At 39.2% G+C, this 26,364-nt stretch overlaps 1 protein-coding gene across 1 annotated transcript in view; it reads left to right on the top strand.

The window, feature by feature from the left end:
* Positions 1-10,584: 10,584 nt before the first annotated feature.
* Positions 10,585-26,364, top strand: part of ADAMTSL1 (ADAMTS like 1) — a 202,462-nt gene continuing 186,682 nt past the window's right edge. The window contains exon 1 of the mRNA XM_026073568.1: positions 10,585-10,665. Within this exon, the coding sequence (XP_025929353.1) occupies positions 10,609-10,665 (57 nt within the window). The 5' untranslated portion in view covers positions 10,585-10,608. The remainder of the gene's footprint in view (positions 10,666-26,364) is intronic.

A 26,364-nucleotide genomic window follows, 5' to 3' on the forward strand; every position in this document is an offset into this window, starting at 1 on the left:
GTGACAGGACGCGAGGCAACGGGCACAAACTGAAACGCAGACGCTTCCATCTGAACATGAGGAAAAACTTTTTCACTGTGAGGGTGACAGAGCACTGGAACAGGTTGCCCAGAGAGGTGGTGGAGTCTCCTTCTCTGGAGATATTCAAAACATGCCTGGATGTGATCCTGTGCAATGTGCTCTAGGTGGCCCTGCTTGAGCAGGGGGGTTGGACTAGATGATCTCCAGAGGTCCCTTCCAACCTCAACCATTCTGTGTGATTCTGTGATTCTGTGATTCTGTGAATCTTCACTTAATTTTAAGCATACCAGTCGCCTAACTTGTCTGTGTTTCATATTCTCACACTTGAATGCAGAAAATAAAAATACTTCTCAATCGCATGGTGGTAACTATGTTAATGTTTTACTTGGCAGAATAGGCATACCTGTAGATTGCAAAACCTCAGCTTGAGGTGTCTCACACTGAAAAAAATGGGTAAATTCATAGATTGCCAGACAGTTGGACAGTGAGCCAGAAATGTGCATTTCGTTCATAAGATGTGCCTCATTTGTATATTACATCTTGTGGGAGTTTCCTCAGAAGTGCTGCCCCTAACCATGAAGGTTAGTAGGATAGTGGGATTAGTGGGATACAGCTTTCCTCTCAGCYTGCACTTTAAAGATTCCAAGAAAAGCCTGCCGTAAATACCTATGTCAATTAATGGAATCAAAGCCCATCTCATCTTGGGTAGAAAGGCCTTAGGAATGTAAAGCCTAGTGATTATAGATTGGTACTATAGATATATTAAAGGCACTTAAAACTCATGGTGTTAAAACTGCTGCTGCTAAGTGATATTACAAAATTACCATTCTTAAGCCTTTCCTTCTGCTGTTGCACTGTATTTCTGAGTGTCTGGCTATGTTTAGGCCTTAGAGAGTTGAGCCTTTGACATACTTTATATGGATGAGGAAATATATATTGAAGAGTACATTCTCAGCCTTACTGAAGTGTATTGTTGGGTCAATATCAAAGCTGTTACTTCTTCTCTAGCTTCTTACAACTTACCTGCATTAGCTTCACAATTGATGATGTCATCATAGGAAATTATTGATGGCAGCCTTTTGTGATCCAGTGGCATATAATTTGTTTCTTTGTATAGTGAAGGTCTGTGGTCATAAATGTTAAAGAATTACAGGCAAGGGAAGCCAAAACCATGTAGCAATTCAGACAAGTTACAATGCAGGCCTGCAATACAAACATGTCTGCACTGCTGTATCTTTTACTCTGAACTTTGAGAGGAGAATAAGACCATGTATGTGTGGTCAAAGTTAGGAGGAGAGGGGGAGAAAGCATAAGTAGCACATATAGTGGGGAAATGTAAATCTGTACATATATTATTAATGCATAGTAAGCAATTAGGATTGCCTAGGTGATCTGCATCATGGTTTTTCATGGTTCAGATACAGTTCTGTCCTATTACATCAGAGCTTTTGCACAAAGATGACTTTTAGCCAGTAGTCTTGTTATGCTCTGTATCTGAATACAGATCTATTCCAGCACAAGAATATGTCTTAGAAGCTCCAGCGCTGTTGTGCAAGCAAATAAAATTATAAACCTAAGTGGTCAGAACAATTGTTAATGTCAAAGATACGTAAAAACAAATCTTATAAAACAGGACTCAAATAAAAGAAAGAAAATAAAGCCAAAAACTGCATTAAGATAGCTCCATAAAAGTGCTTATAAGTTAAATGTAGAACAGATTATGTGGCATATCATGGAGAGGTAGCTTTTGAAAAGAAATATGCATGATGTGCAAAACTATCAGTGGATAAACTGCTCAAACAAAGCAAATGGCACCAGAGTAAAACAACAGATAAGGTGAAGGAAAAAATATAATGAGAGGTCCAAGATTTTTTTGAAGATGTATGAAGATGTTTCTGTAGTTACAAACTCAGTCAGGATGCTAGACGTTGCAAAAATAAATGCCATTCCAAAAATAATGTCATAGGAAGTAGCTAAAAAAAGAATGTAAAAAGCTCTCAGAGAATCTGTGACATACAAAGGTGATGGGACTGTAAGTTTCTTTTGCAGAGATAAGGGAAAGCCCTTTTGTTCTTTTATGTTTCTCATAATTCTGTTGTGCCTCGTAAGAGATGAATGATACAACAAGATACCTGACAGTGGCAGATTCTTACGAGGATTTATCTAAAGGATGGTCTTTGAGGTTTAATCACTGAATCACAGTAGGATGCAAGATTCAATCTTATGTGCTTTCCCCATGAAAAAATGTTGCCACAGCAGGCTTTGTACCATTGAGGAAGTGAAAAAATGAAAGTTCTAGAAAGAGTCAAGTCCTGAAATTCAGTTAAAGAACAATTCTTACTTTATTTGCTCACCAAGCTACTGGCAATCAGAAATGCCATAAAACTATATCATTTAGCCTCTGTCTGTGAGTAACTTCTGCCAGCCAGGTTCAGCAGGATTATCTATGCAGCACTATCTGCTACCGTCTTATGTTTCCTTTAATATGTTTTGATAATATATGTTGACCAGCTTGATCAAAACAGACTGTGCATGGAGTTTATGGACAGATACTAAATTGTTCTCGTATGCCTGAGAGGGTTAGTTAAACCTGGTGAGGTTTAGTTGTGAATGCTCCTTATCTTATATTGTTCAAAAATTTGTGTCTATTGCAGTAACTGATTTTTCTGGAGAGTAACATGATTCTCATATGAGGTGAAGATTTAGTGAACTTAGTCAAGACAGTTTTCTTCAATAGGCTGATTCCTCAGTGGTTCTTCGTCACACTGCCTTTAACTTCATGAGACTTGATTGCCACGTGAAAGGCTTTTATTCTGGAAGTTGAGGCGATATGAGCACAATTGCATGATGAAACAATTTATAATGAAGACTAAAAATAATACAAATTAAGAATTTTCCTCCAATTTTTACCTGCTTGAGTCTGTAGAATATCCAGCTGAGTTCATTTTCATATTCCTGGTTTCTTCCGTGAATGAGAGAAGGTCAGGCTCTTTAAGGTTATATCATCTGGCCAGATGCCTGGCTTAGGGTAAGCTACTCATTTAATTACCAGCCACAATCATTCTTTACAAGTTTTCTAAAAAGCCTTTTTTGTGAAGATCCAGTCCACATATGGATTTGAATTTTGAGTTGTCTATCTTTATGAATACAAAGTAGGGTTTCAGTTTGGCTCTCATCAGATGTAAATGTAGGAAACAAAAATCATTCACGTTTTCACCTGTTTTGCTGATGGTGAGAATATTTTCTCCTTAGCTCTAAAGGGGAATACTATCTGTCTTATTTCACTGTTTCCTGTATTTCTACCATATTGAAGCTGTTTAATCCATCAAGTAAAAATTGCTGCTCTTTGCATAGTGACCTGCCGTGCTGAGAAATTTAATATGGAACACGATAGCCTCCTAGTTATTAACATTATAATTTCTTCCAGTTTTTTACTGGTTGCTTATAAATACATTTTTGTTACAACATAATAGTGCATTCACGGTCATGATTGTATACAGGTAAGAGTTGTTCACTTCTCAAATATTTGCAAGAAACACAAACAAAAACCATATGTTTCAAATATTTCACTGAATACCTTTTTCCACTTCTGTGCATGTGTTGCAGCAGTTTGAGCCCCATGCTATTTCAAAATCCTACCACTTACTCTTATGTTTTATGACATATTCTTTATCTCTATATATTTTTAATGTGCTTTGCACTTTAAATTGAGGATTTTTTTTCCTCAGATCTAACCCATAGTCCTTTTCCACCTCTGTGATTGTCACAGGAACAATATTGATTCCAGCTTTTAAGTAAGTCATGAGGCACTTTTGGGCTGTAATTCCTGTTATTTGTTTGCACTGATAATCTTCATTAACTTGGCCAACCTGAGGACAAGTACTGTGTCTTCTGCATGCCATGCACATGGCATCTTAACTGTTCTGATATTCAAAACTCTCACTAAGAAAGAAGAGTTTCTTTAGCGTGGCTTCTATGCTTAAATGTCTTGCTGGCTCAACATTTCAAAGTATGCTTTGTGCTGTCCAGGCATTCTCATTAATTGTTAGCACAAGAGATGGGCCAAAACCCAAAAACTTTGAATCCAACTCTTTTCTTTCCTCCCCACCCCTTGTCTTTTGGAAACTTCAGAAAGCTGAATCCAGGCACAGAGCTGAGTATCGCAAATTGGCCAAACCCCAATCCCACCTCCCCCACCTTAGGGGTTTTCCAAATCCTGATCCAAAATGTACTCTCTAGTCTTCTTTTCCTCCTCTTTTCTTTGTAACATTCTTAAAACTTGCATATTCTTTACTTGATGGTACTTTGACAGTTTCATCTGATTTATTTTAGGTTTGATCATGAGGGTCTAAGTCTGTGTTTTAGAATCTTATTTTTGATAAGACAAAAAGGAAGTGGAATTGAATCTCATTTGCCTTAGAAAAGCAAAAAGACACATAAAAAATTACCTAAACTCTACTGCCATAGAAGGAAAATAATACAAGGTGAAAGCCTTGTAAGTTAGAGATCCAAAAAGGTTCAAAAGTGTGTGAGGTTTTCTGTTTGGTTTGGTTTTGTTTCTTCAGAAAAGTAATTTATAACCCATAAAGCTCAAATTGAATTCCAGCTGGGGTAGTTTACAAGAATATTGGCCCTGTTCCTCCAGTATTCAAAAGTAATGTCATCAGCATTGCTGTATAATGTCCCTAAAATCATAAGCTTGATAGCTAAAATGATGAGACTTTTAATAACTGCCTGCAAATCTGTTTGTTTGTATCTGCTGTCTGGTAAGTGAGCCTTTAAAGTTCATGCTTTCAGGTTATTTTTTGCCACCAGTGAGTCTAGAAACTTTTTTTGTGAAAGGTGTAACTCTCACATATTGGCATGAACTCTGAAGCTGGTGCGAGGTAAAAAAACACTAACCACTATGAAACTGGTCATAGCTTTGCAAGGGTTGTCAGCATAGCRTAAGTATCTACTTATCTGAAGTCCACTGCAAGATCTGGGTCTCATGTCCTGTAGTTAGTCGATTTACTGACATTTTGGTCTCAGTGTATTGCTTATTACTATGCGTAGTTAAATCGTATTTACTTAAATGTGTTTTCTCATGGAGATAAGCAAGGTATCAGTGCCTGCAGCTAAGGTTACTAGTTTGCACCTTTGGAGATGTCGTAAAATTCTGTGCTCTATCACTGACTTTCTGTAAAACCATGAGAACATCAGTTAATCTCACTATACCTGCAGTGCTCTGTTTGCAAAATGTGAAAACAGTATTTCCTGGGCTGTTCAGAGAAAAATTCATGTAAAGAACTGTTACAACAAGCTTAGATACTGTGCTAACAGGGGGCAAGAGGAATGGAAAGACTGGAGATAAACAAATTGCAAGTGTTCCTGAAAGTAGACTTAAAAAGGAGCATGCAGCGATGCAGCAGTAGGGAAAACCATCTTGTGTGGGGAAATAAATGTAGAAGATAGAGGCTCATTTTTTAGAAGGAGAGTCTGAATGGTCTAGGCCTGTGTGGGAGCTGGCTCACAGAATGGCACTAGGATCACTCTAAAAACAGGAATCCGTTGTAGTCTGCCCCAAGGAGCGTAAGTTGAGGGAAGGTATTAAGGGTGTATGTGGCATCCTGGCAAAAGAATAAGCCTAAGAGAGAAACGGTGTTAATGTAATGATGAATATATGCTTGTCTGTTTATCTGGGGTTCTCCAGCAAAACAGAACGAGGAAGCAAGTTTGCATCTGCTGTTGTAGAATTCCCCTATTTTGATGTTGTAACTCAGATCTCAAGCATGTCAGTTCAAGATGTTTGGCTCATCCACTAAATTMCCACACCCTTCCAGTGAAAAACTGTGAATACAGCGTTAGATTGTTGTGAAAAACACAATGTAAGATTTTATACACTTCTGATGTTTTTTTGGTTAGCAAATTTTTCTGCTGCCAAAGTTTAAGGGCTGTTACTGCAACACAGTGGGCATCTTTAATTCACAGGGTATATGGTGACAATATAACGTGGRACGTCATTGTAGCTCATTAGTTCAGTGAGTGAATGAAATTTCTAGAAAGAAGCACTCCCCACATGTGATTTCACTCCAGATGTTCCCAGAATTCCTAAGGAGAAAGCAACTGCTCTTTCTCAGTGTTGAAAGTTCAAAATGCCTGTTTCATGTGAAAGTATCTCATCAGTCTGGTTTCTGTCTAGTAAAACAAAATGGATTAAACAGCTTTATGTATCACTTTTTTCTTGAGACTTCTCTTCACATTAGATGCAGTGAGTCATGAAAGTGCCTAAGATACACAGGTCACATCATTCCAGTTCCTAGGGGTCCTCACTGCAGGTTATCTTGCAATGAGTTGCTGGCACTCTTGGCAGCCAGTATCAGCCAACAGCGAAAAGACTGGATGAGTCTGAAGGCTGAGCTATCTACACACTGTCCTGCTAAGACAGGTGAGGATGATTGTATTCCTCAGAACTATACTGTTTCTGCTATTATAGGTTTGAATTCCTCTCAAATCAGAGGTCTGGACAGAGACTTTTTATGCATCAATAACATAATCTTTCAGGAAAGTGCTTTAATAATCATAGACCTTGTGCATCTGGGTAAACTTCACCTTGGCAGTTCAGAATATTACTGTCCTTACAGCTTTCATTGTAATGTCTTTCACAGGTCCTAAAGGCATGCATAGACACACACACATGTAAATGCAAATCCTATCAAAAGCTGCTTATAAAGCACTGGCTCCTTCCCACTTCTCACTTTCCATACTTGTGAAAGCTTCCAGGTTCCCCCAAACCAATCCAGTCTATAAGAGGCAATCTAAAAATAACTGTTAACCGAAAAAGCAAAAGGGAAGAAAAAATCCTGCTTGCTCCAGACCTGATGGTAAAAAGGAGGTCCAGCCTCCAGGAGGAGACAGGTGGCTTCTGAGTGAAAACTGTAACATACTCTCCCCAGGGAGATCAGTTCCAAAGCTGATTCACTTTTTCCTGCTGTAAAGCATATTGATGTTAAGAGTTTTCTCCTGCCTGCACGTGTGTTTTCCAAATTAAGCATCATTAAATTGGTATAGCTTAAAATAATGCTTTAGACACCCTCCTTTGCTTCTACTTTCATTTCATATAACCTGTTATAGATGTGCAGTGCTGATATCCAGCTCTGCTTCTCATGAATAGATGCAAACTGGTTTAATTTAAACACCTGGCAGAGGTGGAGGATAAGGGGAGCTAATGGCCAGTTCAGAAAGTGGAAGGGGTCATTTTCACAGTGTGGAGTAGCTTGTGTTTGTGTGTCCATTCTCCCTTAAGTTGGTGAAGGGTTTGTGTTCATAATTTTAGGATGTGTAGATGATATATTTGTATGTTTATATTCAGCAAGTCRGTAATCCATGCAATCCTGAACTCCCTGATCTCCAATATCAGTTTTGCCACTGATCTCAAGGGAGCCAGGACTTCGTCTTAAGATTTCAGCTATTAATTTGCCACAGGTAGAGGTCTTGTATTGCTCTGAATTCTTGCATTCATTTGGGGTGCATGACAGAGAAAGTCTAGAGATGAACAGAGCCTGAGACTGTGCACCTTTTAGGCCATATTACCTTGTATGGGACATACTTTCCTTCCTATTACAGGCTTTATTTGTAAGTAGCTATGCAAAAACATCCCACCCACCAAACTAGTGCTCAGCAGGATTAAATAAATGAACTCCATACAAATATATATATGCATTTGAACAAAATCCTGTATCTGAATAGCAGGGTATGAAGAAGTTCAACACCAGAACACTTCTAGGCACTTCATGCCTTAAAGTCATTTTTCAAAAAATCCACACTTTTTTTTTTTAGTTCATTGTTTTCAATTAGGAATAATTGAAAGAAAATGAGCCTTTAGGTAGATGCAACATTACTCACTAGAAATTGGCAGGTATTGGGCATGACTCCTCATTAAAGCCGAATGCAAGAATTTGAGTAGACCTTCCTTTGGACTTGATTCATGTGAGTTTCCACTCCTTGAATTTCACTTTGATTTCTACATTCAAATATGTGCAGAAAACACAAAGTCAAACTGTTAGAAAGATGGTGTTTGCATGGTTTCATGAAAAAATCACAGGCTTTGCCTGAGTTTGTTATGAAACTGAAAATGAATCTGTATTCAGGAATCTGGTCTGAATTTTCAATGTGCAACAAAATATCAGGTCAGGTGAATTTCATACCAATTAACATTTTATTATGAAAGTCTTGCTGCTCTGCTATTGATTAAATAAGAATCCTGAAGAAAAAAACTATACATAGCCAATTCACATTTTTTAGGCATTTGAGCATTGCAGGCCACATCATTTGGCAAAACTAATTTACTTCTCTTGCTATTATTGTGCATGCAAAAGTCCCATCAGCTTCAATGGGATTTCCACGAGCAGAATGATGGCAGGACTATACACTGAAAAGCAGGTAGGCTGCAGTTATTTTAACTTAGATGAGTTAGTTGCCATTTGAGACTTCTGAGCTGATAAAAAGAATCTCGAAAACCCGTACTTCAACTTTTTCAAAGCTGAACAAGAAAAGAGAAATTCTGGGATGGGCCATCGTAGTGTTAATGTAACATTTCCAATTTAAAGTTGGGAGAAAAAAAAGGAAAAATATGGCATATGTCTCTTTCAGTTGTTTCATCCCTCCTAATGTATGTAATCATAATTGGGGCAGTTTGGTTTGTAAAAATAAAATGGTGATCATGTGAATTCAATATAACAAACCTTGTCATTTACCATATCATTTTGGCCTTGAAAATTTAGCATATGGAAATTCCAGAGACTATCTGTAAGGCTACTGTTGACTTCTGAGATTATGGTAGGCTTCTTGGGGTAAGGGAACAAGAGCAGGGGAGATAAAAGACAGAGGTGGCCAAGGAGCTCAAYAGAAACTTTAATTCCCCAATGAGGCTGCCTTTAGCCAGTGTGAGCTGAAGTCTGTTTCTTCCAGTATTCCTAATTCCCTCCAATTCTTGTTCCTAATCTCTCTCTTCAGCCAGTTGTAATTTCCCAAGCCCAGGTCTGTGAAGGTTCTCTCTTTTATGTTTTGGCCTTATGTCCTCAGTATTTATGTTCACGTTCCCATTCTGCCAAGCCTGACCCTTTTCTTTCCTCCTGTCTGACTTCTCAACAGCTGTAACCTTTTTTCCTCTCAGTTCCTTCCCTCTTGCAAACTAGATATCATTTTCCATCTGCTCATCCATCTCTTCCACCAGGCTGTTTTTCATTCCTGCTGATGGCCAGTTGTCTTAAATTGTCTGTGGTCTACACTTGCTCCCTTTTCCTCTCTGAACCCAGCCCTGGTGCCCTCAGTGTAATTTCACTCTCCTCTGCTGTCTTCCTATTCCAGTCTCTTTCCAGGCTCATTGCGTTTGCATATTCTTCTCCATCCTAAAGCACCTGTAGCTCACCTTTCTGCTCCATTGTGTCTGAGCTTACTGAGGGACCACAGACAAGAGCTTAGAGAAGACACGGCTTTCTACATTCACATSTGGCCCTAGCATCCCCTGCGGCACCATTATGTTACTCTTGCAGGGGAAGCCCAGCTCAGCCCCATGTGGGAGAATGCCTACTGCCTTGAGAAAGAGTTCTAGGATCCAGTTTTGAACTTCCGCTTTAGAAAATAAAACAAACAAACAGTCAAAAAAAAAAAAATAGCAAGAGACTTCAGACAATGCAGAGGCATGGACATGCAAACTGGATGAATCCGGAACCAAGTCAGAGCAGGGGTTTGCAACTCCTATCCATCAAGTTAAAACCTCAAAGGCAGAGATCCTGGCTTTCTTGAGTTGTGTGGATGTTTGCTTTTCTATGCAAAAGTCTCCCTCCTCTAAACTTACTTTCATTCTAATGCAGAATAAGGTGGTTTTTCAAAAAAGAAAAAAAAATCATGATAGAAAGATTGTCACTCAGTCCTTCTTAGAAATATGCCTGCTTTACAAATTGAGGGCAGAGACAGTGTTCTTTATTGCTGAATAAATTGTATAAAAGGGAGCGTTTTCCTGTAAAGAATACAAAACTTAAGTAAAGCATACGTTATCCCTGGAAGATTTCAACATTTTATGATTGGTGCTTTTAATGACATACGTTATATATTGACACAGATTAAGTTTTCCTCATGAATGGAACAATGCACGCTCAGAAGGAGAACTACTGAACTAGTAATAAGTGTAAATAGCTCATGGCAAGTGGTGGAATAGAGCTCCTGGAGCACCGTTTGCTGAAGGCAGAGCACTCCCTTCAGCTGTGCTGGTCTGCCTCTCTCCTCCTCTTTATCTTCCTCCTCCTTTCTCTCTTTTTTCCTTCCCCTCTGCCTTGCACTGCTACGCTTTCCCTATACCGCTTGGCTTTGTTTTGCTGCGTGTCTGATCAGCAGGAGGGGGATTGGCTGCTCGCGGCTCAGGGAACGCTTCCACACAGCTCACCCCAACCCAACCACCCACCCCTGGGTCAGGAAATGTGAGCAGGGCTGGTGGAGGCGGAGAAGCAGGGCTGAAGTGCTCGCACCAGCGCTGGATGTGACAGCAGGCAGAGGAGCACTTCGCAGCTTGCTCTGTGTCTGACTCCAGTTCCAGCACGGACGTAAACCATGGAGGGCTGCCGATGGGCAACAGCTGGCACCCTGCTTCTGACTTCCCTTGTCCTGGTAAATGGCATTTCTTTCATGAAAATACATGTCCCTTGCAGCTGTTATTGTATCTGTATGTACATATATATATATATATATGCAGGTTTATGTGCATGAGTGGGTATGTTTTTAATCTCTAAGACTGTAAGACTGCAGGTAGAGAGAAAATGTTTTGAACAAATTATGTAAACCTTATCCTCTCTAAAGAATTGCAAGCTTCAAGCCTTGCTATTGTAGGTTGCTGCAGGTAGAACCAAAAAGTTGATGTTGGCATCACTTTTATAAACTTAGTGTGCAATGACTTGTGAATGGTGATTTGAATGCTTGGAATTTGGATAAGAGCTGTTTCTCCCCCCCCCCCCCCTTTAAATCAAACTATATCATGCTGTAATGTTCCTGGAATTTTCTTCCTTCCTAAAAAAAGAAAAGAAAAAAATATTTTTTCCTGTGCATATGCAGAGAAACCAGGTACAGCATGTACTGAACTATTTTTCTGCAGCCAGTTTAAGTTAGCTCTTATTACTGCTGCAACTCATTAGAGAGACAAGTTTATACTAACTTTTGGAAGATATGTTATATGATATCTGGTATACTTCAGGGCTATAAAACTGTTTGTTAGTATATGATTTTCCTGCATACCTCCTCCAGTTAACTGATAAGATGCTCTACTGCTGAACGCTCTAGCTGTGCTGCTTGATTGAGAGTAAATATTCCATTGTGACTCATATTTAATTTCATAGGTATGAGCTGCAGGTTTACTATCAGAAAATCTGCAGGGAGAGTATTAATACACACACTTTTAATAGCACAGCGCTCTTGGCATACATATAAATTAAGCTTTTCTGAAGATTTGACAGAATGTATACATCCAAACAGCAAAGAAACTTAAAGAAATACATTAATTTTATAGTAGCTTGCATCTTCCTCTTCATATGTGTGAAAAAATCTATGCTAATCTTTGTAAACTAATCTTAGCACATTATTTAGTAGTGTTGTGAGGACCTAAACCAGTAGGATAACCCTATTCAAAATACTTATTAAAAATTATTGTATGATTTTTTTGTAAAAAATTTAGATATATAATCACTAAATACCAATAGATCACTGGAAATAAGAATACCATCTGGAATGAAAATTAGAAGTCTAGTTTATTTAAAGGTCTATTTTCAATATAAAATATGGAATTCACATAAAATGGCGTAAAGACAGGCTTAGGTTCACTTTCACATATGCAGATGAGAAGTTTATTACCTGATGACTGTAATATATTATGAGCCAAGCCTGCAGTACTAATTTGAGGAAGATCAACAGAATATATGACTGAACAAGACAGTGTAAGAACTGTAGGATTTGTCCCCATGTTAAACTCATAACATTTATACTTCTCTCTGCTGCTTGTGAATTAAGTTCTCAGTCCCTAATTCATGCAAATAAATAGTGCATTCTGCTGCCAACTATTATGCATTATATTCCATACTATACTAGTTTGTATTTGCATGACTTTCTCTGTCCCAAAAGATTTCCCCCTCACAACCTTCCAAATATCTTTGTGCCTTAAGAATAGTGATGTGAAGCAAACTTAACTTTATTTTTTGAATTGGGCCATTCTTTTACTCCCTCCTTATTCAGGAAAATCTCTTACTTGCTTTCAGCAGGAGATTAAATAAACATGCAAGAATTTGACTTCTAACTTGGATAGAGAGGGATAAGTCGTAAGATACCTCAATATATATGTTACTACTGCAGTTTATTGCGGAGTGAGTTCGTGTAGGGCATGGTACAAAACTCACTGAAGTTTTTGAGAAGATTTCCATTGACTCAAAAAGGCATTGGATCTGGCCGGTGATGACTGGCTATTAGCATCTTAGATATTAGTCTCTAGTCAGGTAGATGAAACAAGTTTGAGAGCTATGAAAATGTACATTTGGATTTATGTGTTTCTTTAACTTTGTATGCCTCTAAACCCGCTGTCTTGCCAACACTTAGCAACATGAGGAGGTCCTAGACCTGTAGCTCTCTAGTATGGCAGTAGAAGCATTCACAATTGTAGGCACTACGGCTAGGTAGCAAATGCTCATGGGATTAGTCTCACAATCATTTATCACATCCTGGTATATTTTCAGTAAGACACTGTAGACAAAAGTAGCATCTTCAGTGCTTTGTTCTGCATCATTGCACAAGTAAGAAGGTTGCATAGCCCAGACACAACTCCAGCTCTTTTGCTGATAGTGCTAAAGGGAAGAACAAGTCCAGACCTGCATCAGCAATAACCTCTCTCTTCTGTTCCCTCCATTAGCCAGCAAATACAGTGTATTTTAAGACAGACTCTTTAGAGGGCTGTAGCAGTGACTGTAGCACTCTGCCAGGGTTCTTAGCCTTCGTTTGGAAGAAATCCTACTGGYTTTCACTGGGATGGTGGGAGAGAAGTTGCTTGAGAAGGTCTTTTCTTGTTAACTGCCCTAGAACTTGCTGCATACTCAGCCATCCCATTTCCCTGGCATAAATGGGAGTTAGGTACCTTCATAGGTACTTCTGAGACAATGAGCTATAACGCTTAATGCCTGTCTTCAGAAAGTAAAATCAGACTGAAAGTAAATTTAGAAGATAGTTTCTCACTTTCCAGACTAAGACCAGGTATTTGGAGAATTTTGCTCATTGCTCTGTGACCATTCACACATTAAGGAAGTATTAACACACCACTTTTAAGAGAAACAAAAGAAAGCAGGAATTCTGTTCCAAAGATTTCCCTTTCTATTGATTTAAAAATAAAAACCCATCACACGCAAATCATGGTTGTCTAACTCAAAGGGAATGCAGCCAAAACCATAATCAGCCATTGACATATGCATTCATCCAAACTTGAAGTTAAATCACTTCATGTCAGAAAGGCATTTAATCACATTTGTGTTTGCTGTTTGCATCTTTTCAGTGGTTTTGAGCTCTCTTGCATGTTGTTGTGGTACTTACAGAAGTAACATTAGAAATTGTAATAAAGTACATGTGTTTTTCTGCAGCATTTCTTTTTTTCACTGTGTTAATTTGTACATGGAAAATAGTCAAACACAATAGTCCATTTCTTCCAGGCTCTTTGGCATTATATTTCCCTATTATCTAACTGGGTCTGTCTTGGATGACCGCAGGCACAATTAGCCTGTGGAACGAATATTACATTTCTTGTTTACATCTGAATGTACAAAGCTTGATGGCTTTTCCTCTTCATGCGCAGATAGGTCTATCTACTGTTGTATGTCTGCTCATCTATTTCCACATTCACAGCTTCACAGAGAAGGATTTTCCAGTGCAAAGTCCAAAGTGCACACATATATTTCCATGCATAGTCATGTCTATGTGCAGATTGATATTTGATCACACCAATTGGGTAGGGATGTGCTGAAATGGATATTCAACTATACAAAGCTAGGATTTATTCATACAAATGAGCAAAAGAATTCTCACCGTTGTGTTTTCTGACCAGTGCTGCCATACTCTGAATGTCTCGTGTCTCTAACTTCTTAAGTGAATGTCCGGATGCTAGTAAGTATCCTCATCACTTTCTTCATAGATTGCTCTAGAATTCTGTGCCTGGACTTAGTTTACTGACCTCTTCCTTTAGATTTTGTTTAATATATCATTTATTTATCCTTCCTCTTTCAGGTGCAAAGGGTTCTGGGAACTTGGGACAGACTGCTGGTATGAGATGATCTCAGGTGGTGTGATGGAATTTTTTTCTTTAGGATTTAAGTGAAGGTGCAATTGGTACTTCATAAAGGCTGTTGAGCTATTGGTCTGATCCATTAGTGTCACTAAAGATGAGCATGTTTTGTTTTAATTACTTTTGTTAGGTTCATAGGTCCAGCAAGGCAAAGTAAAAGCAGCTATGAGCTTGAACACCTTAGGGAATCTGAAGATTAGAACATAGTCACCTGAAGTTATGGATTCATCTGCTGAAAGAACTTGTCTACGAACAATTCAGTAGGCTAAGCAGTTAATGTAAAGTCTGAATAGTCCACACACCAGGGCAAAAAACTTTTTAGGAGAGGTCTATCAATTTCTGCATAATTTTCTTTGAAAAAAATTAAAACTCAATCCTGGGCTGTTGGACATCCAAATATAACCTCATGGTTTAGGATAGTGTTGTCTTCCTGAATCTGCAGACAGCACTGTTGCCTCTCTTGTTACCACTATTGTTTCTCCTTGCTATTTTCTTAAGCTCGTAAGAAAAACCAGACCTGTATGGGCGGCAATTAAACTGATAAAAACTTGGAAATTCTGATCTGTTGCTGCAGAGCCAGGGGTTCTATTGATGAGGAAGGAAAGCAGAATAAGAAGATCATCCCCATAGTCACAATCAGACGGTTGAAGTTAATGATGGAACGACGAAAACCTATCATCTACCAGATGCTATGGTATCATGACTGGGAGCAGGAAAAGGGGAAAAAAATGGCTTCTTTTCTCTACCCCCAAGAAYTGGAAAGTTATGATTGTGGTGGACAGAAACCAATAAAAAACTGATATGAAATATTGAACTCTCTCAGAGTTGTATGTCATAATACTCTGGTATGAAGCACAACTTCTCTCTAGCTGATGTACAGAAAGGGTTACCTTCTGCGCTTGGCATTGACATATTTTTGTATCAGTGGTTGGGCAGTAGACTTCTCTAGCAGATACCTGGCCAGCTTTGGCTGTTGAAGGTCTTAAAACATCTCTTATCCCTTAAGTGTATGTTCAGGCGAAATGGGGAATGTAAACAAGAAGTAAACCTTGTGAAGTCCATTGCGAATACAGAGAAGTCCTCTTAGGACTTTAGCTATGTATAGTGTTGGACACAGACAAATAGTGGTCAATGCTTAGTGTAATCTGGCCATTTTAGACGTCCTTCTCAAGAAATGCTTAGTTTTCATCACAGGCCTAAGGTTTGCTATCATGCATGGTGAGACTTGCTGTATATGTTGAGACCAGTTTCTTTATCAGCAAAAAATTTCCCTTATGCAGAAAGGAAAGAGAGAGAGGATTGTCTATTTGCGACTGTAGATGCTAGACAGATTTAAAGGTTGGTATCACGATTTTAAAGATGCCATTCTCAAACATTTTGTTTGTCTTTCAAAAAAGGTAATTGTTAGCAGTATTTTATCTGTCTCTGTTGAAGGTTGTCCCTTCAGCCTATCCTATAATTGGATAGGGTCGTCAGCATGGCAAATACTATGAATATAGGGGTTTATAAACACAGTATTAGCTGAAAATTGAGAGCAAGATTCTCAGCTATATAAATTGATTTGCCTCTGGTAACTGCAATACTGAACTGCTATACTGAATTCCACCTGCTTAGACTTTGTACTATAGTATTTTATTAAATTACTGTTTTTCTTGTGAGCTTTTATGCATGGTATTTAAAAGTTATGCATAAGAGTAATAAAAAATACCCCCAAAGAAGTGTTGGTCACAAATATTCTTTTGTGAAGTGGCCAATTTATTTAATTTTTTACAGAACAGCTTTGCTAGGGGTTGTGGGTTTGTTTTAGCCGGAATCTGAGTGTGTACGTTGAAGACTACTGCAGTCCAGGACCTTCTTTCTGCTTCACTGACAGTGAGGTGTCACTGTATCAGAGATTGGTGTCCCCAAGTAGACATGCATTTCTACCTTTTTTCCCCCTTCAAATGCCTTGATTTGAATTTCATTTCAGATATGAACAATTTATTTTTTTCCTGCCAGAACCCAACTTTCTCCAAATTACTTGTAAAAATAGCCAGAGTCGTGGTGAAATTGGAAGGCAATATAGACAAGTGACTGGGGGAGGGAAAGCAGGGTATGTAGCTTGTGAGATTTATTCAGCTTCCAAGGCAGGCATATGCAGAAAACTTAATAGTTTTGCCACCTGTGATTTATTTGGATACATCTCATAAGAGCGTTCTTTCTTCTATTTGTGTAGAAAAATAAGTGGTATGTTCACTGATTCTACGGTACATTAATTTTCACACTGCTTCCATTTTCATCTTCGTTGCCTTTATGGAATTTCTTCCAAATCTTCAACCCTTTAGGGGTTGCCCTGGAATTTCTTCCTTTCAGGGACTTCTTTTAGAGCAAGTTCAGCAGAGGGTGTCAGGGTGGAGGAAAGTGGGGGTTGTGCTAAAGTAAGACATCCTGAAATAAATTCCGAGAGTGCTCAAGAAATGAGGCAGGAAATTATATGCAACATATAATAAAGTCAAACTGTCCCATAAAATAAATATAAGTCATTTTGTTTCCATATGAATGTACTGCAGAGGTGTCAGATTTCCCCTTCTTGCTTTGTCGGATATAATCTTTGTCCCTACTTGAAGTTTGCTTGTATAATGTTCAAATCCTGTGCTGTATCAACATACCCAGAAATGAAAAGAAATAAAGGAAGCAATAACGTCTCCTACCGTTCTGGTGCAGGCATCAAATGGTGCATTATTTATTTACTTACTTACTTACTTACTAACTTATTTAAATCTCTCTATTTCTTTCAGCCTGGACTGCTAAAAACATCTGCTGTTGAGGGCTAATGTAACTGCACTTAACAAGTCCAGTGCTGTCTTTCCTTCTTTTTCATTTTGGTATGTGGATGGATTATGATTTTAAATATGTTTTGGATATGACATTTTCCTAGTTCCTGTAACTTTTAAATAAGGGGAGTGGAAGATTTTCAAGTTACTGTGATATCAGCAATGTTTTCCTTAAAGACCTAGCCAGGGCCACATTTTAAAGGCATAAGATCTGAATTAGCAGAAAGAAGAGGGGGAAATAATTGGATAGAAAGCTCTGAAACTAAAAACAAAAACTGCCTGGGACTTTGCTAATCCAAACTGCAACAGTCGTGTCAGTCTCTGAGGGCCTCAGCCATGGTAGCTGCTGGTGAGCACCACTGAGTGGGACTGGCTTACCACTTCTTGACAGAGATGTTTACTGGCATGAAACAGCACCTCCTGTGCAGCATGCTGGTTCCAGTGGGCGGATATGTCTATAATTTTATTTGGACAGAGTAGTGAAAACATAAATTTTTCGTCATGTGGCATACAAGATGTCAGCATGAGAGCAGCAGCAGCAGCTTATATGATGGTAGTTTTTAGGTCCTTACGTCTTTATAATTCAATTTAAAGTAATTAAAAAGAAGTCCTGATACTCCTAAAAACCTCCTCCACTTTGGTACCTAAAAACTCCTAACAATAAGGTGTATTTTCCTTTTAAAGAAACATACACTGATTTGAGATCAGCGCTTAGTGATTAAGGTGGAACAAATGTGTTAGATAAACTTTGAGATTTACAGTAATGCCTAAGGATCCTGTGAGCATTTTTTTTTTGTTTCTGTCTTCCTTTTTCTGCTGTTATGATATGGGATCCCTGGCTTTCCTCATGGTCATTTGCTTGCTTACTTCCCTCCTTCTTCCTTCCTTCCTTTCCTTTTTTCCTTCTTATTTTTTTCCTCTTTCCTTCCTTTCTTGCTCTCATGCTCTTTCTCATTCTCTCTCTCGTCTCTCTTACTTTTTTGCATAGACACTACCCTTTCAGTTTTCCTGCCTCTACCAAAGCTAAAGTTGTCAACCCTCTGTGTGGCCCCTTGTTGTTAAAATAAATACATATTCAACTCCATGAGGTAACTGAGGGAGATGGCAAACCCTCAGAAGAATGGGAGGCTTCATTTATTTTGGATAAACATCAAAATTGAGGATGCTTMTCTGAAATTATACAAATCTTTGGAGAGCTCTCTTTCCTTCTCTGAAATGCCTCCTGACCAGAGAGTGACATCTTTCTGTTGAAACCAATTGCAACTTGTTTTAATGCCATGACCCGCTCCAGGGGAGGCAGAGACACCCTGGGGTTGATGAGCCAGTTAAAATCTAGGTTAACAGCACAAGGTTTTCTATCTCAGACTTTGAGAACCAAAGTTCCTAAATCCAGTCTGCACGGAGGTTGATGCACATAAAGGGACTCACCATTAGACATGGTGGCCTGTACCTCTGTGCAGTTACAGTACAGTTTAGGCTGGATGAAGCTCAAAGTCAGTTTACTTAGACAATGGGTAGGGTGTAACATGCACTTCTTCAATGTATTACTCTGCCTCTTCCAAGGAGGCAGTGGTTCACCCGTGAAGCTTCGGGAGCCTGCTGTACATTGGCCATTTTTCTTGAAGCCAATAAATACAGCCCAGCCACACCCACACAGCTTTCACTTCTTGCTGCTTAAAAAATATTTAGCATGAAATAGGCTTTGTCACAAATAATTTAGTTTTCTCTCTCTTCCTTTCTATGCAGCCCTGACCCCTCTTTCCCAACCAACAGTCTTTCCTAAGTGGAATGCAAACCCAAAGTACTTGAGTGTAAGATGCACTTTTGAACCCGTGCTGTTTGGGTGGGTTCCGAATTCTGGAAAGTGATTTCACCCATTGTGCATCTGAACCAGTCCTAGCCTTAAAAACAGTTCTGATTCAATTAGGCGACAAGTCTGAGGCTGAGCCAGCTTGGACCTGCTCTGTATTGGATCACCCATATCTGGTGTTTACACCAGCACGGCAGGATTTAAATACAACAGGATGTTGTAACTTGGGTCTATGAGAGCAAGAGAGTGCTCCCCTGGTGCATATTTTCATGTGGTAAGTGGAGCAAGAGATAGGACTGATCTCAGTTTTATAAGGCACTGCTATAAAATGTTATAGGGAGCACAGCATGCAGTGTGTTGAAGTGATATGGTGTCAACCCCGTCCTCTGCCAGCAACCCCCCTGGCTGGCTGATGCCCTTTAGGAGCAGAAATGAGCTCACGTTTGGCACATTTCTCCTGGGATACAACTTCCAGCCCAGCCATGGGAATGGCTGTTTTTCTTCTAAAGAACTGAGATGGCTGTTTATTTTTTCTTCTCTGTTTTGTTGCAGACTAGAGGCTACGTGCTTCTTATGATGCTCATGTTTTAAAAAACTACATGTATACAGCTATATGACTTGCTTCAGGGCAGGAAGAATCCCACAGGACTATGGGAACAGTGCTGGCGATGCTTTCCTTCTGCAGAGACCACTTGATGTATGGAGCTAAAGACTGCCACAGAGTGCAAATGTGTATAATACTAAGATCCTGTTTTGAGGACAAAGAGAGTTCAGTGTGAGATTTTGTCCTTATTACTTATGCAATAACCAGATCACCGTATACATGGTTAGGAAGGGACAAAGGGTTAGTTCCTCCTGGACGGACCTTTGCTATCCTGTGCTGAAGGAAAAAGGTGCTTTTTCTTGTTCCTGTAGTAATGGATTGGCCTTGCATGACTGTGCTGTTTAGGAATAAAAGACATACTTCTCCCTGTGCCCCACCCCCCGCTCAGATACCTTTTCCATAAAGTTGTTTCACTRTGGAGATCCAAGGAGGCAGAAGTCAGAGTTGACAAGGACTCCAATAGCAACTTTATACTTGTGTCCTTGGAAACTGAGCTTGCTGTGTGTTTGTCAGGTGTCTTCCTTCAGAGGGAAGAAAGATTGTCCGCCTCTTGCTCTTCCCCTTGCCTCTGTTCACAGGAGCAGAATAAGTAGTGAAAAGCTGCAAGATCTCTGTGAGATTTTTTTCTCCTCTCCTCATCAAGAAAGAGTAAATTAAAAACAACCCAGAAGGAGATTTAGATCTCTTTTTATTCCTTTTTAAGAGGCCAAAATGAGAAAATAAATCCTGGCTTGTTTGTCTGTACAACCAAAGTATGAGCATAAAATAATTCCCTGAAGTGCATACCCACGTGTGTGTGCTTTGGTGCCAGTGCCTTCCTTGGGGCATGCAGATCAAGGGTTTCCTGTGCCAGGGATTTTTCATAGGAAGAACTCTCGTGATCCCATTGCAGGCTTTTTGCCTGGTCTTGCATCTGCAAAGAGGTAAAAATACCTCAGTTAATTTTCTGAGACTGGAAGCCCAGGGGCCGGTGGTCTGGTGGTGTTCAGCTCAGAACACCACTCCAGAAGGGAGCTGCTGCCCTCTGGAGAGCAGGGGAGCCAGCATACAAAGTATAGCCATTTCTACCTCAAGAGGATTGATGCTCACTGCAGCTACTTTTCATTTCAGGTTGTTTGCCAGAGAAGACAGTGTTTTAGCAGCAGAGTGAATCATTCTGTAGAATCCTTTTGATGAGGCCATATGCAACAGTGTGCAGTTAATCATTACAGCAGTTGCACCTGTGGTTGCTCAGCCTCTCAGTTGCAACAAACAGCTCTGGGGTCCTGGACACAAAGGCTTTTGCTCTCCTCATGTTCTTTTAACTTACCACTGTCATGAGAGCCGAACTACCATTACTTTGGTATGTCTCCACTGAGAAGTCAGGTTCTTCTGGTTCGTGTGGTACTGCTGGAGGCTGGCTGACTGGCTGGCTGGCTGGCAGGTCTGATGGCTGAAGTCCTGTATTCAACCTTACGCAGGATATAGTTGGGACAGTGGGAACACAAGCTGACTACCGCACCACCTTAAGTGTTCATCCATCCTCACCTTGAAGCAGTCACCTTGGGGAAAGAATATAGGTCAGTGTTTGTTCCCATTCGGTCCTTGAATACTTTGCTAAGGCTACCCTTGAGAAGAGCTCTGCTTGTATGAAGTGTATGGAATGGGCAGGTGTCTACTGGGAATTGGAGGGCAACTATACCCATGGTGAATCCTGGTGCTTCGAAGGAATTATGCTTCTCACAAGGGTGAGGCTTATCTTAATATGCCCTTTCTTCGGCATGGTACATCTATTCTGGAAGAATTGATGTGCTTCAGTCATATGGTAGTATTTAAAATGATGTGCACCTCTTTATACCTAAATACATTAAACATGTTTTTTGTACACTGGAAACTGGCCACGTTAGGATATTTTACTTATGATGTTTCCAAGACGATAGCTCAGAAATGTTTCAACAGCTAGTCAGAAATATCTGGCATGTTAATATTTTGTTTGATAGTAATTACCAATATTAATTTAACTGACTGCGTTTTTTTTCCTGCTTTGTCTTCCTTTAAAAGCCAGAGATTTCCAAGCAATTTCCTATCTGAGCTGTAATGCAGGTGTTACCTTGGATGGAATGCAACGAAGATGCATAACACTGGACAAATTAAATCTTATAAACCGTATATTTGCTTTGGGTCAAGTTTTGAGATACACGTTTCTTAGAAAGGGATGAGGTCACTGGTCTTATCTCCTGCTGTTACACACCTATGTAAGTGCTGAGAGCAGTTTCTTCCCGGTTCACTACAGCCAGAATTTCAGTGCTGTGTGAAGTATATATTTAACCTCAGTGACAAAATAACATTGAAGCATCATCAAAGATTACTCAAAGGATAGAGAATGTATGGCTTGGCAGGAACTCATATAGGGATGTGCTTGGATATATCTGGAAAGGGAGGGCAGAAAGACCATATAACACAGAAAAATACTGTTTTTCCACCCTTAATATCATTTTCACAGTAGCAAAAGACAAGTTTAGGCAATGGCCTCAAAGGAGCCTTGCATATTGTCACTGGCAATACATCATACCCCTAAACAGTGGGGATGTGATAAGAACCAGATGATTTGAATTTCTTAACCAAAACCAGCAGTGAATATCATCTGCAAAATAGCTGTGGTTTATACTCTGTATCAGTGCCTTAGTCCAACCATGGGTTAACTGCATTTTTCGCTGCCTATGTTGCTGGCCAGTCTAGGGAACACACTGGTTTCTTGAAGAATATGATTCTAGCAACATTTTACAGAAGAATGAGAAAGAATGGAACCCTTGGAAATTGAGGAGCAGTTAAATGGCGTGATCTGCATTTATACATTTTCTCTGTGCAATGCTGACAAATAGTTGGATTAGGAATAGTTGTAGAGAAACTTTAGTTCAAAACAAAATTTTAAATTGAATTCCAGTATGTTACGAAGATATTTATTTTTTTAGAGCAGAACTTATTTCATAGCTCTCAAGACATGAAGAGAGGTCCTGCTACTTTTCCTGTTTCTCCCTTTGTGTACCTACATGCATATGTACACACATGCTTTTAAAAAAAACTTGGTTCTCTCATCAGCGATGCAGCTCTTGTATGGCTGGGCAGCTGCTGTGATTTGAGGATGTGTGACACTTTTTGTGTTTTCACATGCTATTCCAGATGGTTTAAGTGATTTCTGTGTTCTGTGTGGTAGGGGACAGGATAGGAAGAATCTGTTCATAGTCTGACCAGCTCATAGTCTGAATATAACATGAATGCCTGAGAAGTCTTTGATAAATTCAGAAATTACTGTTAAACACTGAAACTGGAATTTTTTGAGGACAAAAGAGGATACCTCACTCTTCTAGGCTTCTTTGACAATTTCAAGCTCTTTATCTTTTAGGATAATTTTTGTTCAACTTATAGTTTAAAACCTATTTCTCCTTTGTAAGTATCTTCAGCTGAATACCCTATCCACTGACAGTGATTTCATCTTTTTGTCTTGTGTACACCTGATCCTTCTGCCTTTTCTGTCCAAATGAACAAGAGTTTGTTTCTCTTTCTCATTAGGAAATTATTCAGAAGTACTCATCCCCCTTTTTTGGGGGGCAGCTGTGTTGGGTGGTAGTTACAGGATCAGCCTGAGGTTAAGTGTGTAATGAGGTATAAAGATAGTGTTGAATTTGATTAGTGCTAGCAGACTTTTTTATGTTTGCCGTTTATAACCATATTGTTTGCATGAAGTAACATTTCTGCCATTGATGCTATCGATGTCAGGACATGGTGAGTTTTGCATGGACAAAGCAGTGAGTGTTTCCTGGGAAGCTCAAACTGAGATCCACCTAGGATGGACAGAATGGGGGGAACTCTTTTGATAYCAGTGGCATGGTGTAATGAGCCAGGATGCACCTCTGCATACTGCTCATTTGGCATATGCTGGTGTTTAGAGAAATACCGACCTGGAGGAGACCAGCTGACAGGGATTTAAAGACTGTTTCTAAGAGAGAAGTTAGTATTAGTTAAAGGAAGTTTCAGCTTGTGGCAGTTTTACTCCTTGCTGTTTTGGAGTGACATATCCCTCTGCTTTACTTTTCTTTTTTTCCTTCTTTTTTTTCTCTTTGCTCTTTATGGCAGGAACTGGAGGGCTTTAAAGACTACTCTAGCAGTTCTTGTACTGTGGAGCACTGCACTGTTCAGTGTGCAAGTATTTTTATATGTAGGTTATTCAGTTTAGTTCACTTTGGTGAAAGTAGGTAGAAACTATTAGTAGTGTAAGCTAATTTTGAAAATTTTGTGCTACACAGTGAATTCTTAGCTATTAACTGCATATATTCTTTAAACCTGCAAAAGACTTGCAATCTTTTTCAGATTTAAAACAGTCTTTCAGGCATTGCTAGAGTTTCAGGTTCAGTCTTAACTGTGTAGTTCATAGAAGGGAAAAACACTACTTTCTTTAACATTAAACACTATGGAGTTGAAATGAATTATGTTTATTCCACTTGTTAAAAGAAAACTTGGATTCTGTTCTAGCTTGAGATCACATGCTTTCTGGAAATATATAGGTCTTATAACAAATCGTGGAATGCAAATAACAGGCACATGGCTCTCCTCTGGGTGGGAGTACAATTTATCTCAGAAATTTTGGACCCTTTAGAATGTCTAGCTGTGCTGATATAATTTGTGATGAGGTAAGAGCACTTGATTCATGTGGCTTTACCTTGCAACCCTTTTTAATTATGCTTTTGACTGGGCTTTCAACCAGTACTGAAAGATCAGGACATGCATCCATTTACAGTTTGAAGATATTTGTTTCCTTATGAACTAAAAACACAGACACACATTTTCATTTCAGCAAACTAAAAGTGCAGACACACATTTTAATTTTATAAAAATACCCTTCAGAAAGCAACCAGCCAAAATAACCTCAGTAAATTGGCATGTCACTACTCTTATCTCCCATGTAAATGCTAATAAGATTGTATCTAGAGGATGGAACACATCTGTGAAACTGTTGTATGTGTGATCTTTTGCAGCTGTGGGGATTGGCCATAGTCACAGTTTGATCACTTATCTCACTAACTTTTAAATTTACTCTTGCAATTATAGTGTTGAATTGGAATTAGATCATGTTAAATTTTAATATAGATAAGAAAGAATCTAACGGAATGTCCAGTCATTGTGATACACTCATTATACAATCCAGTATTATCTCTCACTAGACTAAATTAATTCAGCCTATTTTTTCTATCAGTAGATCCAAAGCAAAATTACATTATACTAAATGTTACAACAATTTAAAACTGATTCAGTTACCCATCTAAGCTATGCCATAATCTTCAAAAAGCTCTTCTGCAGAAGGAAGTGCTGCATGTGTTTAAAATGCCCTTCCAAACTGCACACCATGAAGCAGACTTAAAATGGAGTCGCCATAGGATCACCACACTGTTTGTCATGGCTGGCAATCTCCACTCGGTAAAAGTGAAAAAATAGGATAGTAGGGTCAGTGGAGATGCTTCAGCAGAGCTGCTTGAGGAAAGCTTGCCTTCTGGGTGTTTGGCTTAAGTTCCTTCTCATTCACAGGATTTATTTGATTAATTAAGAAAAAAACTTTGAGAATTGTGCTGGGGTCCCTTTTCAGCCTTTCATTTAATGTTCTAGTCCTGGACCCCTTTAATTCACTGGGAGTTTTCACTTGACCTCAGCATGCTCCGGACCGGATCCTAAAGGTCTTTCAAAAGGGTTTGTGGCACCCTGTTTGTGTCAGGAGGACAAAAAGACTCAACTCTATATATGTGGCATTTGGGTATTTACCTTTTAAAATGCATCCCCTGGTTTAAAAAAGGAACACTCCTGCCTTTGAAGGGTCCATGAGCAGCAGCATGAGGAATGCAGTAGGTGTCCATTGTGAAATGCCAGGGAGCAGCAGTTGTGTGGGCAGTGGTGGTGTGGTGTTGTACATTAGTCCTGCACCTGACCTTTTCCATTCGCCAAGCTCTTCCTTTCAAAAGAAATAGCCATATTTGGGGTGTATGCAGCGAGGGAAATCATTTCCTTTTTCCCTCTTTCCATCTGAACAGACTGACTCATTTTTCAAGATTAGGCTTGGACTGTGCTATGATAAGAGAAATAATGGGAAGAGAGGGAAGGAAGAGGAACTGGTTGGACAGATGATCTGCAGATCTTAATTTCTCTACTTGAAATAATTTCTCCTTAGAAGTTTGCCAGTTTGGCGTATGGTTCTGATCTCACTTAGGCTGGTTTAACACCATCAAATTTCATGTCGTAACTCCTAATTTATTGTGCCAATGTATCTGAGAGTAGTATCAGGCTTTTAGAATGAAAATAACAATATAATTACTCTGTCAACCTGAGTAAGCTGATCCACAAGCTAATCTGAGCTGAGTGCAGAGACAGCTTGTAAAAGAGATCAGCCTTCACTTCAGCCAGTCTTGTTTCTGGCCATTTATTCAGCATCATAGATGACACTAGTGGATGAACTGCAATCCCCTTGCAAAACTTTTTAGGATTAAATGATTTCCATATTAGAAAATTCTCTGAGCATTAATAGTTGGAACATATAATACATTCTTGGTTCCTAAAAATAAACTGAATAGCTACCTCTTACTGTGATAAATTCCAATTAACACACATTTTATATGCTGAGGTGCCAGACTTGGTGCTTCACTCTACAGAAACGGACTTTTTGGTTTTGAATCTTGGTTCTCTGACAAAGTCAGTACCTTCCTTAAGCAGATATATACTGAAACTGTTCAGAGCCCTAAACCATCGTCAACACTTC

Source organism: Apteryx rowi, unplaced genomic scaffold, assembly GCF_003343035.1.
Source record: "Apteryx rowi isolate R43461 unplaced genomic scaffold, aptRow1 scaffold_37, whole genome shotgun sequence".
Classification (NCBI taxonomy): Eukaryota; Metazoa; Chordata; class Aves; order Apterygiformes; family Apterygidae; genus Apteryx; species Apteryx rowi.